Source organism: Dysidea avara, chromosome 1 (genome assembly GCF_963678975.1).
Source record: "Dysidea avara chromosome 1, odDysAvar1.4, whole genome shotgun sequence".
Taxonomy (NCBI): domain Eukaryota; kingdom Metazoa; phylum Porifera; class Demospongiae; order Dictyoceratida; family Dysideidae; genus Dysidea; species Dysidea avara.
The window spans coordinates 53,823,878-53,843,977 of record NC_089272.1 but is presented as its reverse complement, the minus strand read 5'-3'; the positions used below and the strand labels follow the sequence as shown (position 1 = coordinate 53,843,977).

General features: G+C 38.9%; 2 protein-coding genes across 5 annotated transcripts in view; one reads left to right on the top strand and one right to left on the bottom strand.

The window, feature by feature from the left end:
* Nucleotides 1-20: 20 nt before the first annotated feature.
* LOC136269230 (dual specificity tyrosine-phosphorylation-regulated kinase 1B-like) lies at nt 21-18,166 on the bottom strand. 4 transcript variants are annotated; one of them, XM_066064753.1, is made up of 9 exons: nt 17,782-18,166; nt 17,026-17,154; nt 15,649-15,825; nt 12,794-12,941; nt 6,791-7,077; nt 3,265-3,411; nt 2,189-2,329; nt 803-1,445; nt 21-752 (listed from the first exon to the last, which is right to left on the bottom strand). In XM_066064753.1, exons 2-9 carry the CDS (start codon nt 17,128-17,130, stop codon nt 157-159), a joined length of 2,244 nt encoding a protein of 747 aa, XP_065920825.1. In that variant the 5' UTR covers nt 17,131-17,154; nt 17,782-18,166; the 3' UTR covers nt 21-156. The 4 variants fall into 4 exon arrangements, with proteins under 4 accessions (XP_065920825.1, XP_065920815.1, XP_065920835.1 ...); XM_066064743.1 differs by having other exon boundaries at nt 17,026-17,151; XM_066064763.1 differs by lacking the exon at nt 17,782-18,166 and adding an exon at nt 17,202-17,760.
* LOC136269246 (rRNA 2'-O-methyltransferase fibrillarin-like) overlaps nt 18,138-20,100 on the top strand; it is a 25,790-nt gene continuing 23,827 nt past the window's right edge. The window contains exons 1-2 of the mRNA XM_066064774.1: nt 18,138-18,290; nt 18,500-18,634. Coding sequence (XP_065920846.1) covers nt 18,278-18,290; nt 18,500-18,634 — 148 coding nt within the window. The 5' untranslated portion in view covers nt 18,138-18,277. The remainder of the gene's footprint in view (nt 18,291-18,499; nt 18,635-20,100) is intronic.

The window sequence follows — 20,100 nt, the reverse complement described above, 5'->3', positions numbered from 1 at the left end:
ACATGCAAATAGACACCAAGTAACATTTTTTGTTATTGGTATTATAGTGACACACAAGTAATAAAGTTACACACACGATGCATGATATGGTAATATAAAATACAAGTAGTAATAAGAGTAATAAATAATGTACACAAATGACACAATGGTGAAGGATCAGTTTTGTACCACAACACCTTGCATCATCGGTGAATGCGTACAGGAATCTGGATTGGAGTTATTTCCAGTTCCTGTTCCAGTTTGATGGTGATGATGGTGGTATGGATTATTGTTCCGATCTGAGAGTTGAAAGTTGAACTGTTTTGAAGGTGGTAGTCCATTTTCATGTGGAAACAGTGCTGAATTAGTGCCATAGAACTGTGGCACTGCTCTTCCATGTGAATGCACAGTCTCCCCCTGGGGAGAACTATACGAGCGAGCATAAACAACGCCTCCAGGTAAAGTTCTGTGATGATTTGCTGCAGGATCAAACTGCATGCTTGGTGGTGAGAGTGGAGACAACGCCACAGAAGATGTTTCAAGTCCATATTGAATGGTGTCATCCATATATGATGAAACTGGTAGACTTCCCGGCTTGCCACTTCTCTGCTGCTGTTGATGATGATGATGTTGAGAATAAGTGGATGGGCTGACATATTGCATAGTCGCAGCAACTTGTTGTGAGTGTGTAGCAGCTGCAACTGTCATGTGTTGGTGTGAATGTGATCTGGTGTTAAGGTAGACCCCCTGGGGACTTCCACACTCCATCATTGCTGCAAACAAATAAAGTAATAACATTTAACACAAACACAAACCATCTTACCTAACGAGGAAGTATCTATTTGATCCATTGCAGACAGCCTTCGTAGTGATGTCTGGTTGTTAGGAACAGTGTCGATGGACATGTTACTAGAGCTCAGGTGATCTGGTAGCTGTTCATGCAGTGACACTAAATGCTGAGGGGGAGCCGACGATTGGGCTGACAGTTGTAAGCTAACTGGGTTGTTAAACGTCCTTGAAGGGTGATGATACATTTGTTGAGAGGGAGCAGCTCCCTCCATAAAGAGACCAGCCTCATTGGGTATACTCCCTGATCCTGAGGGTAGGCTTCCCACCATTGGTTGTGACATTGAAGAGGAGTACAATACACCATCACTGGAAACTCCCCCCATGGAAACGGCTGTTGAGTTAGTCATTGACGCGGATGAAGCAATTCCATTGGTTGTTGTTGAGGAGTGGTGGCGAGCTGCACCATCTGATCGACGGAAGAATGGATGCTGTAGGGCGTCATAAGGCTTGATCCGGACTTGTGGGTCATAGTTGAGCATTCGTAGGATGAGGTCTTTGAACTTGTTGTAATCGGTAGTTGTGTGGCCTGCATCACCAAGACGAATGCCCCCTGGACCACCAGTGTCTACCCCTAATATGTCATGTAGAGGACGACTGCCTGGCTTCCGATAATGGTCCTGTCAACACAAAAAAGATATGCCGTAAACAATCACACATTTTTTCTATTATTAGCTCAAGTTATAATTCACTAATGGTTTGCAGTTTTACTAAAACATGGCTACATTGTGATACCGTATAACGGGTTAATTTCGAAGGGGAGAGCAGCTAAAATAAATTTTGAAAGTATAATTTTCGAATGCTCTATCGTCATGCTTAGCACCACTAAAATTATTTTTGTAAGTGAGCATTAAATTAAGTGAAGACGGTGACCACGCGTAGCGATATAATAGAAATTGAGACATTCATTAGGTGTTATTGTATTGGGACTGCTCCACTATGGGAAAGGTGGTTTTGCCAATGGGAAACAAATAATCTTCATTGTCGATTTGCTGCAGGCGTGGCCGTTGCAGCATCAACAAAAGCAAAGGTGTTGGCCTGCTAGGTACGGAAAGAAGTATCATGTATTCGTTCTGTATTTCTTCTGTCTGGGATGATAAGGTGTGGAGTTCTGTTTAATAATGGACAGAATTTGGCCGACCTGGCACAAGGCAGCTTTAAATTCGAAGAGGTAAATTTTTGTAGAAGCCGTGTTCTTCGAATAATTCGAAAATTTTTAAACTCATTCAAAAATAACCCATTATACGGTACTTTCTACTAACTGACCAAAGGTCTACTGTTCAAATGGCTCAAAGACTGAACCTCTGAACCTAAGGACAACTTGATGATATTTAAAATGTCTACATGTAGTTGTTAATTTTACCTTTCTTCCATCACGAGGTCTTCTCAGTACCCAGGTACCCATTGTTGTTCTCTCAAAGAACTTCTCAGCCCGTGAAGCTTTAGTGATGATATGATCTGGGGGCATCCCCAGAACCTCAATGATCTTGAACACTTGATCAACCTGTTGAAATATAGTATGTTAACATGAAAAATTGTATGTCGACGCACAAGATGGTACATGCATAGTACATTGAGTACACACACACACACACACACACACACACACACACACACACACACACACACACACACACACACACACACACACACACACACACACACACACACAAAGCCTTCAGCTGTCGCTAAGCGGTCACACTGCCCAGTGGCCAGCACTGGGGCACCTGTGCACTACTCAGGTGCTATGAGTCAGCGCAGGCATTCCCTCCTGGGGCAGGACTAGTAACCCGCATGAGGCTGTACCATGTCTCACAGTTGAAGGTGTGAGCACCCAAAGTCCCACCTATAGTACGTTCACGTTGAGCTGAATCCTCAAAAACATTTAATAACTCATGGATGCAATTACACATGATCTTGAAACTTGGCTCATTTGTAGTACTGCTTGATCCGCTAAAAATATTTTGAAATCTTTTTGTTCAAATGTTTGACATAATATTTACGGCCAATCAAAATTTTCACAATACATTTCCTATGGGGAAGCCATATAAGTACAGCGTCCATTACAGCCCTTTCTCGAACTTGTAATGGAGCCAAACCGTACATGTCTGTTGTTGACACCTTTGCTGTTACCAATAATCATCTGGTTGGCTGAAATGTTAACTCTGTTGAGAAAAAGTCCACTTTTAATTTTTAGCTGTTTTTCAGGATTCAGCTCAACATGAACATACTATAGACCTTCAACTGCTATATGAGACGAGCATTTGCTTCCCCAGTTTACACCAGGTACCCATTGATGTTGCAGCTGGGTGGGCTGCTTTCCCAGTTGGCACTAGGCAACCAGTCTACCCAGTCTACACAGACACAGACACACCACATGTATATATACGCATGTCCTCACTCACGCACACATGTAAACACACACACAGACATACACACCTCATCCTTGCCACTAAACAATGGTTCTCCAGTATGCATCTCCACAAGGATACAGCCCAGGCTCCACATATCAATGGCCAGGTCATACGGGATCCCCAGCAATACTTCAGGTGATCGGTAGAACCGGCTTTGAATGTAGTGAAACATCTGTGGAAGGGATAGACCAGACCGTGAAAAAAAATCTTGATCAGCTATTATAAAATAGTATGTACAATGCACAGTCACATTGTGTTTTGAGAAAAAAAATATCATAAAATTAAGCACGTTGCAAATTTAACCATTACTCAGAGAAGGAAGATTAAATTTATTTAAATCTATATATCATCTTATTTGCCTGCTCATGGAGAGTTTGAAAATCTTTATCATTTCTGTAGCCCCAACGGTATGCATGTCACATGCATTTGTTTATGATACAGTACAAGTAAACAAGATCGTTGTCATTTCTTTAATAAAACTTCAACTTAAGACATGCTTTTGTGGCACTTATGAGTTACTGTTATCATAGATATTTTCACAGGGTAGAATGTAGACTTAAAGCGATACCTGCTACACTGATCAGTAGCCATCACCAGTTACATAGTGAAGATCAGTGTAACAAAGTAATAAACTACCAACATTGTTAGAGAGGAAAGCAAGTACACAAAGGCTTCTAATGTGCAGTACACTTTTGTTTTGCAATTACTACTCAGTTCTGTTTTTCTGTTCCATTTTCCACCCACAAGAATGGTATCCACGCCCAACCAATGGTCATTCATTCTGTCAGCCAAAATTTTTATAAGAGAGGTTTTCCAGTATTTGAGGAAACTAGATGTAAATTGATACCATGAGTATACACAAATTCCAACTGGCTTAAATTTTGAGGTTGGTGGGCTTTTAACTTTTCCCAAATTGTCATCTTCCAAATTGAAATTTGTAATTCTATACTGTTTCGTAGATAGTAGCCTGTGTACAGTGTGTAGATGAGAAAAACAGAAATCTCCACACATTTTGTTCATCTGTAAAAACTACGCACCTCAAATTTTATACAGTGATGTTGTTTGTACAATCTGTTTGAGAGTATAGTACAAGATACATGCTAACTTCATTTGTGTCATTTAACTAATATCAGAGACTAGAAATAACATTCATAGAAATGCTTACTTGCAGTTACATAGTATGCAATTTAAATCTTTTATATCTAAACTACACATGCATGAAAGAAAACTTTTAAATGGATGTGCAACAATAGTAGTTATAGTCAATGTTGTCTCCTCTCTAGCTGAGGTAATATCATACAGCCATAGCTTTAGTCTACAGTGGTTCGAAAGGTTCATTGTGGATTGGAAATCAACCAAGGTATAGTTTTAGCCCTGTAGTCACTTGCACATAATTATATGTAGCTTACAAGCTAAGAACCCAGAGAGTCATAGCTAAGAACCCAGAGAGTCATGACAGGCCAGGATATTACTGGATCACTAATGGTCACAGCAGGGTACATTGTGATCATCTTGTGAGGACATCTACAACGATAATCCTGAAACTGGTGACAAGGTAGATTAATAACAACTGATGAGGATGATTTACAGATACCTTCAATGGATACTACCAACCACGCATACACTAGCGGTCAACTAATAATGTATGGTAACTAGGGCTGGGACGAAGCTTCGATTGTTCGGTAGGTTCAAAGGTTAAGCAAACTTCGAATTATAAAACTATCCTTCGTAGCTTCGTAATGCACTCATAACCTACAAAAAGAATTACGAATAAACATTCTGTTCTTTATTGCAGCAGCTTATTCACCTTGCACGATCAATGTTCGTCTTGCGCGATCGATGTCACCTGCCACGCCCATTTTTAAGCCAATGAAAATTTATCTTTCTACCGTAGCAGAAGCCTTTAATGCCTTATAAAGTGATAGATAATGCATGGTAAACGTCCTTAAAGCTATTAGTTGGCATTTAACTATGCATGATTGCAGTATAGCGGACACGCCCATTTGCAATCGCTCGATCGCGTCATTCAAAACTGCTGCTATGCATTATCCAAATGCTTACAAACTTACTAAATAGGATTAAAAAGATAAAACTTAAGCATAAATACAAGAAAACCTACCAACACCGAAGCTTTGAATATTCGAATATTTTATTAGCGAATGTTCGAATATAAATTTCAAGCTTCGTCCCAGCCCTAATGATAACACACCTCCACTACATTGTTGTTGTAAGTGCCTGTGTGCTGGTGGAGGAGCACCCTCCCTACCTTTTGTAAGTACAGTAGACCTCAGTTATCCGAAATTAGAAATGATCGTTCTATTAGAGTATTTACACAGGCCAACAATTGTAAATTCCTTGTTTCCCATACTAGTCAGACAAAAATTACCGTGCGGACGGGCAGCTATTATTAATGAACCATGGAAAATAGAAAGGGACCTTAGGGAGAAAAGTGGGAATTTACAATATCCCTAATTATCTGAACAAGTGTAAAATTTTCATTGTTACGAAATATGTCATTACTCATGTTCTATCCATTGTAGTAGAAATTTTTTCTCTTGGTATATTGCTAATACATCAATATAGTTTTTAAAAATTACAGGGATGGATAATTACATATTTTAAATAATTGTGACATTCTAATTGATGCACACTGTTCTAATTTATACAGTGCTGTTCACAGCCTTTACACATGACATAAAATATCAAAACTATAACAATTAGATAGAACACCCATCATAGTATTTAATTACTGAATAATTGGAATTTTATTGGAAGTCACCCTAAGGACCCTTTCTATTTTCCATGGCTTATTTATTAATTGTTAAAATCTATTATTTAATATTAAGGATATTAAAGAGAACCCATTAACTCCAAATTGCTTTTTTCCCTCTCAGATTCAGGAGAGCTAGCTTAAAGGTTAGTTGTGATTTGACTAAGATTCAAATCTCTAGAAGGTCAGATTTGAAGTTGCAGTGTTTCCTGAGCAGTCAGAAAGGAATTTACGTATAGAGCTGCTGGGTTTGTCATGCTTGTGGTGACACATGCTAGTACTGTACTTACTAGCCTCACTCTGTACCATCTACTTCCAACAGTACAAATTTCTAAATGTATCACACATTAATAACAGATTGAGAGCGGGACTCGCGTTGATGCGCATCTTAAGTTTACCAATGGCTACTTGAAGAGATTCACTGCTGGATGCCATGCACTAAATAACATCAGACACTCACATTAGAGTCCACCTATCCAATAACCTAGTCTTCATCCCAATGACACCAACACAAATTGAACTCCCTGCCAGTATTAATATTTAGGTCATGTGACTATCAAATGCAATAATAAATTTAAATGCGGCTCTAAAATTACCATGTGGGTGGGCGCCAGGAAACAAGGAATCTACAATTGGTGGCCTAAATGAAAGGGCTCAGCTATCCATGCATACAGAAAAATTTTCAGGACAAAATTTCTAACCCCGTATGTCAGTATGTTTAACGATTGGCTGTTAGGAATTTATTGATTCATTAAACAAACGTGCAATATCTTATACTCACTCTTTGTCCAAGTTGACACGAGCTCCCAAAGTCCACAATCCTTACAGCACTTCTTTTAGGGTTACACAACAGGATGTTCTCTGGTTTGAGGTCACAATGGATGATGTTGATCTCTGGTGTGGACAGGTAGAGCAGGGCGGTGCACAGCTGCTGAGCAAACTTGCGTGTCAGGTTCAGTGACACACCACGGAAGTTAGTGTTCCTCAGCAGCTCATAGAGGTTGTAGGAGAGTAGTTCAAACACCAAACATAAGTGATTACGGAACATGAAGGTGGTCTTCAAACGAACTAGAAGAGTGAAAAATAGCACATATTATAATATCCTACATATACATACCAAAGTGTAATAGTGTACACAAGTAGTAGTAATAGGTACAATCAAAGAAACCACAAGTACAACTGCTTGTATTGTGAACAAATTTATGCACAGGTCTGACACAACTTCAGATAGACACAATTTATAGACACACAGTCATTGTTATTACAGTGGAATATGGATACGCTTTAAAACTGAAAATAGTTCAATGTACAATATACAACACAAGATACGATGGGACAATAGTTCTACAGTGGAACCTCCCTTAACGGTCACCTGAGTTGGGCGGTCACCTCAACATAACAGCCACGTGACTACAGTCCCGACCTATTCCCAATCAGTTTATACAGAAATAGTTTGCATTAAGTGGTCACCTCTATAACACGCATAACAGCCAGCTTTAGCAATCCCAAACAGCACTTCACTACACAAAAGGCCTCTCACAAAGCAGCCAGCTATAGCCATTACAGTGAGTAAACTAGCTGCACTACTTCATACTTCTGTAATATGGAAAAGTTAAAAACTCACAGTATAGAAAAGCTTGTGGCCACTCCATGGCTTTGTGATTCTAATTAAAGCTCACCTCACGATCTTGATTCCTGGATTTGTAATTGTGTATTTAACATTAACAGTTCACCGTCTTTAAGGAAGTCCCTGTTTTTACTTCACAGACTTTGTAGCTAGGAATCATAATCAGCTCAATTGCTGTCTCCAAACTCAGAATAGCTTCAGGCTCTTTTCTGCTAATTTGTCTGCTGTGTAAGTAGGCGGTATACTGGAGTATAGCTAAATGTATTTTTATGCAACTAAACCTGAGTTTATAAGTCCCTGGAACCTTTGTATAAAGGCCAAACCTTGGTTTATGGCCTATGGCTGCTTTATGGAGGATATTGAGTTAGGCAGCCACCTCTCTATAAAGGCCAAATATTTCTGGCCCGAAGGTGACCGCTTTAGACAGGTTCCACTGTATAACTTAAAACGGAACTGTATAAGATGTTACAATATATTATATATAATCACAAATATAGCTGAGTCGCTGATCCCCAAACACCACACACAGAGTTGTATAGTGAGTGTTCACAAAATGAACATGCATGTGCACGCCATGAAATATGAATACAGAATTTACTAGGGTCACATGATACAACTAATAATCCCATTTATATGTATGCACTAGAACAGGCATTATTATTATTATTACCACTAGGACCGGGGCAGATACAACCAAGTACATATACCAATGTGACAACCTACTCATAGGACATCTATAACCAGTGCCATAGCCAGCACTCATAGCAAGTGCTGGTGAAAATGATATGCATGCATACATAGGCAAGGGAGTTTAACTGATATCAGAAAATCACATCACTAAATCAACTAGAATGCAGCTTACATAAAAAACAAACAAACGAAAAAAACAAACAAGCGAGCTATAGTGGTATTAATTGATTTATTTATGTTGTACATGTGAGATGTCTCTGAAGGTGACTCAGTCACACAGTTATGCACGACAAGGTGGTGAAGGCTAGTACAATCAACATTGTGATCCCAAATCAAGGCAATATAGTATAGGCCACTGGTAGTTAAGTGCTGGTACATCAGTGGTGTGGTAATGAAAGTATTATTGGCAACACTGATGGCGGAATATCATTCCATTAACAAGCTAGGCGAAGGATGGAGCTGTCATGCAGCAGTTTAAATCCCTATTTTGACTCTCTGTCATAAACCTTTAGTTACATGCTCTGTCATTTTGAAATGAGTCAAAATAGGGATTTGTGGTTTACATTACCACCCCAGCGATCCCTTCTTGTTTTGTGGCTTTTTTCAGCGATCCTATTCCTATTTTAAAATTTCCAATTTTTTATTCATCTAGTTTGTGTACTTTTTATTAATCCATTATAATGGATTATGGATTTCTTTTCTTGATAATGAAGACTGTTGTGAATAGTGTAATTTGCATTCTGCATAGTAATGCCGCCAATGTTCCAGAACACACATGAAACTGATCAAATTGCAATGTGCATACAGACTGAGAGTTTCCTAATATGAGCTAGAATTCACATTACTGGTGCCTTTAACCCTTAAACACGCAGAGGCCATTATAGTGGCCCTCACGCATGGCAGTAAACAAAGCGCTGTAACTTCCGAACCATTGTCCCTATGGCTACGCAACTGCCATCATTTAATTCGTGATGTAATAGCGAATGAAATGATATGTAGGGTTTTACCCTACACTGAAACACAGGGCCAAAACTCGCCATGAAACTAACTTTTTACGAAATGAACACGTAAAACTGTTTACATACATTTGGAAAAAGACTCGTATCTCCTTCCCAGTTCATTCTATTGTTCTGCAATAAACGCCGATCGATTCGCCTTTCAATTATGCCTCAGGCCATATATGGGTCACGTGACTCAGCCAATTACAAATATGGCTGCCACCGGAAGGAATACGAAATCGCGAAAAGTCAAGACGCTGTTCTTCATCGCTTCATAACAAGTGAGTGCCTGTTGTTACAGTGGTTATTTAAACTTCCCCTGATAGCCTATTGAATAAACTTTCTGTTTATATAAGGTGTTAGGCTAATTCAGTTTAGCAAACTCTCACCACTTTCAATATAAAACCAATTTTGGTAAATACGCATTTCTCAAAACCTGCGTGCACGTTTAAGGGTTAATAGCTGTCAAAGTCAATGCAAGGATTGTTGTTATACACTTGACTGCATTATGAGAGTATTTACGTGACTGCTCTATTAGAGTATTTAATCTGGATAACCCGCCCACGTACAATAATCACGGAGCGAAAAAACCAAAGTCTTCAGCACAGATTAAGCTTCCTAACCTATACTGAGTTTAATAAAGACAGATTTTATTAGCCACAAGCAGTGCACACCAAAACCTAACTTGAGCATGATCTTGTATGGCTTCTCATGAGTAATGGTGTTTTGGCAGGAAGAAACGGCCTGGTTTGGGCTGTTTCCATCCGAAAACAAAATTAAAAATAGGTCATGGACATGAGGAAGGACTTGGTAAGCATAGCTATATAGTTTTTAGCACGAAAAAGTGGATAAGTTTTGCTGTACATGAGTGAAACAAAATAATATTATGAATAATAATATGAACAAAATGGCAAATTTCAGTTTTGTCCCAAATACACATACAGTTTCCTTATCACTTGATACTTACTAGTGGACCTATACTCATTGCAAATAACCACTAGAGGGTGGTTTTGAGTTGGAGGATGCTTTCCAAGGTGGGTTTTAGGCATGTGTTCTATTAGAGTTTTTGCAAAAAAAAACATGGGCGATGCCTACTATGAACCCACTATTATGGTTCATGATATTTGTAATCTTGTTGTTTATAAAGTAGCCTCTGGATCTCCTGCGATCACTCCACGGCAATATCTTTTTTAAAAACGCAATCTAGAATTCAGCATTGGACGGTGTACTTTGTACTGGGCGTTATATAGAATTACAAATTTGGCTTTTGTTCACAGGTGAATCTATCCCCATGTTAGCGGGATATTTTCGAAGCAGAATTTTGCACAAGAAGCAAAATCTGAATTTTGAAGGATTTGAATTTCGAAGAGTGCATATTTCAAAGTCCGGGTGGATTTCAAATTAACGGAAATTCGTATCACAAATAATGAAGGTACGTAAATGCCCAGTTTGCCAAAAACTGACTTACTGATGGAATAATTCCCATGCCACCAGAGAGAAGACTAGGGGAGTCTCGAGTGGAGTTAATTCACTGGCTCGATAGCGCTTGATTGTAACTATCCAGCTAGCTAGCTACCATAGAACGGCATCAATTCCCATTCTGTTTTTTCTGGTTATTGGCAACAGTATTGATATAATTTACCCATTATCATCAGTAGTGCTGAGTTAAAGTTGGAGGAATACACAAGCGAATCACTGAAAGTCGGATCGTTACTTTGATTGTGGGAGTTTATACACATGGGAAATATATTTTCAAATAGAAGGGCCTCTTCGAAATATCTGAAAATAAAAACCCTTCGAAAATTACCTGCTATACTGTCATGACAATACTTGCAGTACACACACACATATATCTAATGCGGTTGTGTACAAACTAGACTACAAGAGACTATAAAGTCACCCAAAACTGATAAGTAAATCAACATCCAGTACTTAGTACAAGTATGACTACAGAGTCTTGCAATGGAAATATTTAACAATGAAACATGCAGAAAATCTTTACATTACAAAGTCAAGGTAATACACCTGACCTCCAAAAGAAGTAACTAGCTACATGTTCCAGAGCGACCGTTCTATTAAGATATATCTTGCTCTATTAAGATATATCTTGCTCTAGTATGTGTTGCAAAACTGCATAAATGTTGGATTGGTTTACACAGCTTTGAAAACTAACGTTACTGTGTAAACAAAGTACAAGGAATTATTTGCTCATTTCCATCTTCCTGGTTTCCAGCAGCAACAAGTAATCCTAATGTAAACTAGAAGATAAAATATTTATACACTAACAGTGATAGTTAACCAGTGTGGTGTGAGGCTAGCATGTTGTTATATCTACCAACATTGCCTTAAATTGCAGCCACTGGCTCAGGGATTTGCTAGTAAACAACGTCTGTTTATCCAGCATGGCTAGTAAAAGAAAGGGAAAAAACCCTGACAAGACCAGCATTCACAGATTTGCTTGGATACCTTTACAAAGTTAACTTTAAAAGGAAGCCATAGGATACTTTCCACTTGTCTATGGAACCATTGACTGCACAGCTTTTTATGTATGTCATAATGTTTCTATATTCTGCGACTACGGCCAACACCAGCACGTACACACACCAAGCTAAAGCACACACATGCTTGCGCGCACGCACACATGTACACACACCAAACTAAGCTTCTAAGGACTAAGTCCAGGTACAGTATGCTGTTCATTTAGGCAGAAAGAATGCAATATATCTCCTGTTAGTCATTGGTAGTTTTACATGTGGCAACTTGGATTTTAAACAAGTTATCTAGAATCCACACTAGATACTGAGTAGTGAATATTGTGGAATGACTTAAAGACACTTAAAAACAGATTGACAGATCTGCAAGTTATTTAATAGCTTCTGTTCTAGCTACTGTACAAGCAAAATAGAAAATTCAGCAATAGCATAGGTACTGTGGTGACCTCCAAGGCTCCAACAATGCAAACTTTAGCTCAGTAATCTATAACACTGATGAGGTTGAAGAGTGCATAGAGTTATCACATAACAGTCAAAAGTAACACATCATGCACTAGACAGTACAAGCAGTCACATGAACATTGTTACAAGGACAGATAATTGCATGACCTTAAAGAATAAACATGTGATATTAGATGATGAGAAGTTCTATACTGGCAGATCACACCTTGAATACACATGTGACCTCATGGCTATATATGTGCTAATACCAACACATATAATTGAACTGCCTACCAATGTACTAAGTCATTATAGGTATCAATGTATATGCACTACAGACACTGGTGTATTGTGCAAACACACACACACACAACAGCAACTTTGCAGTAATTGTATAGTGGTGGGCTTTAATTAGAATACAGTGACTGCACTTCTGTTTGTAGCATTAACAACTCTAGAACACATATAATTTACACATGAACTTACACACTAGAGTTTACACACACCTCAACACAGTAACACACAAAAGTACATACCGATGTAACACTTGTTCTCAGGGTCGTGTTTGTTCAACAGCTCCAGTAGTCTGATTTCAATGAGTGCCTGGTTGTAGAATGCCTTCCGATTCTTCACAATCTTAATAGCTACCCATTCTTTCTCATGCATATCATATGCTTTCACCACCTGAAATAGAGAAATACAATAATAAATATACCGTGTCTGCTACACAAATACTGTACAAAACACTAAACATCAGAAACTCACAGGTCCCAAAGCAACAATTTAGTATATACACAAATTCAATACACAAATAATTTATAACCAGGATGCATTGTCATAGCCCCAAGGCATCGATCCCCAAGGCATCCGCATATTATAGAGGCTGCACTGCATATAAACTAGGAAAGCTTTGCACCAAGGCCAAAACCTCTGTACTACCAGTTTCAATTAGTCCATTTTCCCTAAAGACTCATAGTCATAATAGTCACAGACTGTCCATTATAAAGAGGTTCTACTGTCCTATATAAAAGGTATGTGGTTATCCTGTCAAGGGAGGCTTAGGAAGTGCGCAAGATTCCCTATTGTTTCCATAATTTAGAGCTCAACAGTATCATGACATTGTGTATACAGGTCAACAAGCACATACACAATACAATGCTACAGTGAAACTTCACTTAGCAACCACCAGTTTAATAAATCGTTATTGGTTGAACAGTGGTATGCATGTAGTGCCACTAAAGGGGGAACAAGCTTAAACACCCAATAATTCAATAGAGCAAGCATTAAACAGTGGCAGTTAATTCAATACTGCTTGTTAAGCCTACTACTTCAGCCTCTGAAATATCAACATGTTGGCTAACCAGGAAGTATAAATACATACAACATACTTTCACAGTGTAACTAAAATGATGCAATGTTGTACTGTATCAACCAAGACAGGATACATATAGCTACATACATGAATTCATAAAACTGTACAAACTCACACTAAAATTCCTCAAAGGTGCTTTCTAACAAAATTTAGTCTGATTGTTTGAAGTGGTATGATAACAACAACATTTGTAAGACCATGAAACCTAACAACCTCCCTAAACAAATTTTGATAAAAAACTTTTTTTCCAATAACATTGTTGGAGACACAAAGTCTACAGTGGTAGCACTTGGAAGACGTCTTTTGTTTGTTCTAAGGCTTCCCAACTGCACAGTTCAGTGGTGACAGCTGGTAGTTTTTCTAAATACCACAAACTGCCTTTTTGCACTACATACTACCACTGTACCACACAGTGGGTATTACAGTTGTATAAACTTTTGACCAGCATCCCAGCATGGCAGGAAATCAGCTGACTTTATTAAAATGTGTCAAAATATTCATTGCCAATTAATATAAAGTGACACAATAATAAGGGTACAAAGGATACTAAGCCTGTCAAATATACATTGTAGACATTCTCCACTTATTCACAAGTGTCTATACTGACACCTGGTAGGATTCCCTGATTCTATAGCTTAGTGACTGCCCTAATATGGGCAAGAGCTGTCAAAATTGGCAACCATTCATCACTTCAGATAGACATGATACGCTATATCCCGATGATGAACTTGATACCATGAAAACTACTTGTTACAATACACCATCGCAACCTTAAAGAGCCTTGAATAATGAACATGAAGAACAATAAGAAGAAAAAAGAACAATTAAAGCGAACTCCGCAGTACTACCACAATACTTTATTACGATCGACTTCTTTCTTAAGAGGAAACATCTTTTAAAGGAGGCCATGAGCAAAGTAAAATAGGGTGATTGCTTATACCCTGGAGTCCAATATTAAAATTTGACACATATGGACCCTATGAACAGTGAAACTTTTTATTTAAAGTGATGAAATGGATGCTGCCCTTTACAAGTTTGGAACCAAAGTGAAATCAAAACCCAGCTATGTTTACAATATCCTATAATGTAAACATTTGCTTTCTTAGAAATCAGATGTTATAATACACCCCATATGATATACCACCATAAGAACAGTGATGTGCATTGTAAATTTCTGGAGGAAGTGAACTCTACACGCACAGACACATTTCAATATACTCCCACTCTTTCGCATTATCACATTCACACTGGTAGGAAATGACTATTTGTACATCCAACACAACACAACAAAAGCCTATGCACCACTAAACCCATTCAAAGGTATAGTGGTCAGGTACATCAATGATATCATGTTACCCAACTACATCAGATTCACACAGACTGAATAACAAGGTTGAGATTAAGTAATTGTGTAACAGCACGCTGTGGTGGTGGAAACTTGGGACCAGTTATGCTGATGTGAAGGACAGTTCATTGTAGCTACAACTGTACAGTAAAAAACAGATAATAACCAAATTTGTACACCAAACCATTAGGGGTAAAGAAAAAGGACCAAGAATCTTGTCATGGTCTTCCTAATAATATACTTCCAACGTTGAATGGATTACCCTAAAAATACAGACGCTCAACTGTATACCTTTTGACCAACACTGTCCTATGGCCAAAAAACCCAATGGACACAAAGCAATGTATTTGATGCTGATTATCGTTACCTCGTGTATTACAGTGAAACCTGCATATTAAGGACACCTTGGGACTGGCAAAAGTGTCCTGATTAGCAGGTTCCACTTTAAAATTTTCTGAGAATTCAAAAGCAGAGCATTCCACTAAAGATACAAGAACAATTCTACCAGGTATGCAACAATACTAAGATCACAGTGAAGTATCTTGCTACTTGAAGACAATCCACAAAAGCAAAAATGCTTCAGCCAGAAGGAATTCTCCAGGATTATCTACATGTACGTACCCGTATAGCCAAGTTCTCACACACGCACGCACGCACACACACACACACTGTACCTGGCCAAAAGAGCCTTTTCCAATCAGGGAATCAATTTCATAACGATCAGTCCATACTTCACCAGGACGTACACGATAGTCATGATTCTCATCATCCCATTCCTCACACTTTCCTTTCTTAGAGCCTCCCTTCTCACCACTGCCATGATGAGGCCTCTTCTTCTTCATATAATAAACCTGATCAAGACAAAAAAATGGTATAAACACATATATACTCTGTAAACCTACTGACAAGAATGTCCCTATTAATGCACACCTTGTAACACCATGGCTACATTGTAGTATCAACACTGGAGGTATCTGTTATCACTGTTACAAGTGATATCATTTAAACTATTAGCTGACCAGTAGTGACCTCATGTTAGTAACCACAATTAGTTCCATATATGGAAGTGTCTATTAATAGGACTATAGACTATTTTTGTGTGGGCTTAATCAGCTGGCTAGTTTAGCAACAAAAACAGTGTTGATAAGAAGTAGGCCCACCCAGCTAAATTTGATTATCCAACACTGACAATGATAAAGGGCAGACATCTCAGAAAACTGACTCTTCTGTAAGAACACCAAGACCTCCATACAAAGGACAAGTCTGCACACACTCCACAATCTCAGAATTACAGTAGGTCAAGTCTTTGCAAGAAATTACACATGGTCCCTTCGATGGTTGTGTTATAATACTGGAAGATAAAACAAAGGGTGTGATTCTATCAGTCAGTGACGTAATTGTTTCACTGTTGTGCAAACACCTACACAATGACACTGCTACACAATGAAATAATCCAACTACTGTAAATGTTGTAAACAGTGTGTAATCATTATAGCATGGGAAACTTGATGTCAAACACTCATCACTATACTTGAAACACCACTTTGGGACTTGGTATGTTTATGTATAACCTTCCTTTGTTGTAACACACACTGTCACATGCTCACAAACTTATATACACTGTAGTTCTTTACAAGGCTTCCAATAATCTGGAATAAAAAAGCCTGGTGATTCACTACCCCCCACAGCCCCTAATAGCCACAGAGAACAGCTGGGAGAGATGGTTTGGTTGGAATGTATTTCACAAAGGCAGCTGGAGATAACACACATACCAAGAGTTCAACAACTACTAGGGGTTCCCACAGTGACAAAGCAGCTAGCATAGGCTGACACAAACAAAACATAGTGGGTGTAACACACAAGGAGCTGGGCATAGCTAGAGGTGTGTCCAAGGAACACAGTTAACGCCCAAGATATCCCTGGGAGTACAATTAAGTCCTTAAGAGGGTAACCTGATTGCAAGAATTAAGGAGATTGTTGGAATAGATGTCAGGTCCCAGTATAAAGGTGTTCCCCAACCTTATACAACCAGAATGACAGCACAAACTCACCTCATTGATGTGTCTGTATGTTTTGATGAGGTCGACAGTTAGCTTCCTCAGAGGAGCAGCAGACGGCTCACGATGTCCACCCTCTTGACTTGGCAGTGAGGCCATTAACTCAATACAGTGTGAAACCTACTACATAAACACACATTACAAATGTTTCAAAATGTTCTGGCTCATACATTTAGTGTATTATAGCACAAGTTGTCCTTGCACATGGTATGCATTTCTTTTGTGAGCTATTCTGAACAAAGAATCATTAACAAATGGGCAGAATGGTGGCTTAGAAACTCAACTAGGGTTAACCATGGTTTATCATGTGTTTGACGGCAATAAACGAGTCTTAAAAGTGGTCAGTCAGCCAGTTATTTACACCCAATGGACTCTTTAACCAAAGACACGGCCGATTAAACGTAGGCCTCACTCACGCCTTCCTTTTAATGCGAATTGGGCTAAAACGATACGTAAAGAATATAAGCGAATCAACGAAATGGGTATACTATTGAAAGAATGACCAGAGCAAATACCTTTTACCCAAACGTCTTACAAACTTTTATTTTACGGGATAAAACTACACTTGTTTTATACAAACTTTTAAATCAAGATATACATCAACTCTTACGACTGTTATTTGCCAGTCTACACGACCATATGGGCCCACAAATTCTTAATATGTGTCGAGTGTGCGTAGTGATGGAGGGTGTAGGCGAGTGATCGCTTATTCTATCTAGTGCTTATCCGTACTAATCGTAAAGTACTCACCAATAATTCTCAGCACACCTAGATCTTCCCTTTAACTTTTAACCAAACTCTCACCCAAGTATTAGCGACTTCCAAAGGTTGTTTTCTTTCGTGTTCCCTTTTCTAACAAATCTGGCCGCATTGACCGCCAAAATAATCACGTGAACTATGGGCGGGCCTCATTTGAATTTTCGCATTCTTCGCCCACGCGTTCTGCGATTCTATTTGATGCCAATTTTAAAAAAACTCTCCTTTCCCATACTTGCTTCTTGACTTGCGCCGTTTAACCATGAATCCTATAAGACTTCGCGAGTTGAGCGACGTACATGAGACACTGATAAAGTGCCAAATTCGCACGTGGACGTCTCACTCCGCACTTCACGCACCCATCACTAGCACACGTGATCACAATCAGTAAATTTGTGAAACTGGGCACGGTGTTCCGGATACTACTAGTGTGACACGTGGTTGATTTCATCGCTCAAAATCAGACTAGTGATTCTGCGAGACAAAGACTATGGGTAGACCAGGTGAGTTATTGTGCAAGGGTGTATACGTGGATATTATTTTCAGCGTGTTTTTTAAGTTCTTGCTCTCTCCGTACTTGCTGTCCGTATTTGTAAAGCATATTTGACATGTACAAACCTTTTGCTTTAACTGCCATTCAAATGCTTTTGTGTGTCATTTCAGCAAGTTAAAATTTGTGGCATAATCTTACTCCCACAATCGAATGTTTTAGGTTTTGGTGGTGGAGATAGAGGAGGTGGGCGTGGTGGAAGAGGCGGGGGTCGTGGTAGTTTTGGCGGCGGCAGAGGTGGTGGTAGTTTTGGCGGCGGCAGAGGTGGACGTGGAGGGCGAGGTGGAGGAAGAGGAGGTATGTCATATGTAGTAGTATTATTGTGTTGCACATCTGAGGATCATGCTTATTTGAAACATTGTTTTACCCAACATTTTGTCACCATAATATTAATATTCTGTTTTATGCTTAAAAAGTCTTTCACCATTAAATCATACCAACACATTCAGCTGGCTGTGGGCGCATGCCTGGTTTACTGAAATTGTTTTCATAAGTAAGGGGTGCGTGTACCTTATCTATCTGTCTACCTATTGACATATATTTGTCCGTATGTACCCATGTGAGCAAATCCTTTTAGTGGTAAAAGCAGTCAGTCTAGAAGAATTAAACATATTAAACTTCAGCGTAGGTAAGTTTTGCATTGAGGCGGTTTCTTTTTGCCAATTTGAAATACGGGTTTAGCAACTCTACAAACTAAATGAACTGCTATACCTTCCCATTGAGCCCTTCATGTATTTATATGTAGCTACTGAAAAACACTGTAGCAGGCCTCTTAGCTATAAGTTACTGGAAAAGTGTATCTCATGGACTTGAAAGGGGTGAATTCACTACATAAAAATGAAGAGTAGCTAGAGCAGCCTAGCTTGAGGGTTTGTAAAAAGAATTTGGTGATTGAAAAACTATAAAACAGCTGAGAAGATACTTCTGTGTGTAATATGTTTTTAAACCCTTTGTTACCGAAAAGCTACTAAGTGGCTCTGAATGCATGCCTATTGAAATCCATCCATAGTGCCTTCGATCTGGGGGCTACAGAACTGAAACCACTGTCGATTTATTGAGAAGGCCTAGGCGTTTCGAACGGCGTATCATGTGAAGCCAAGAAAAGCAGCCAGAGAAACCAACACCGCTTGGAATGCATGCAAGAAGTATAAAACACGCGTACTGGTTGCATACCTGTGACAAATCAGCCATAACTTTCGTCTCGGCGGTGGTACACCATTGGAATAAAGATTAAAAGACTTCTCACGTCACGAGTCGATTGATATACATCACACATAGCAACAAGATGATAGCTTGGTTTTTATTTTTGGGTGACGAAGAAACAGTCCTAGACAAGCCGAGTTCCTTCACTTTGTAGCGTGTGATCATGAGTTATGTGTTACTGTGAAACTTTTCAGATGCCTGAGTAGAGTAAAGAGAGGTCTTTTGAATGGCACATACTGTTGAGCGTTGCGTTAATTGAAAGATGGCTTTCACATGTTTCACACATAGGCCACACAAGCTGTTATTGTTTTGTCTCTTACGGTTTTTGTGGTTTTATAAAAATAATTCAGATAACAAATAGAGCTGAGCGATAGTACAACTATCACTATTCACGACTGGTAGTAACTTTTATATCATATCATGATACTACTAGCAGTTATCAACCTCACATGACACATGAATAATCCAATTACACACCACGCATCTGCTTTTCTAATATTCCATTGGATTACAGTTGTAATCTTTGTTGTGCGTGCTCTACTGGACTTTCACAGTTATCT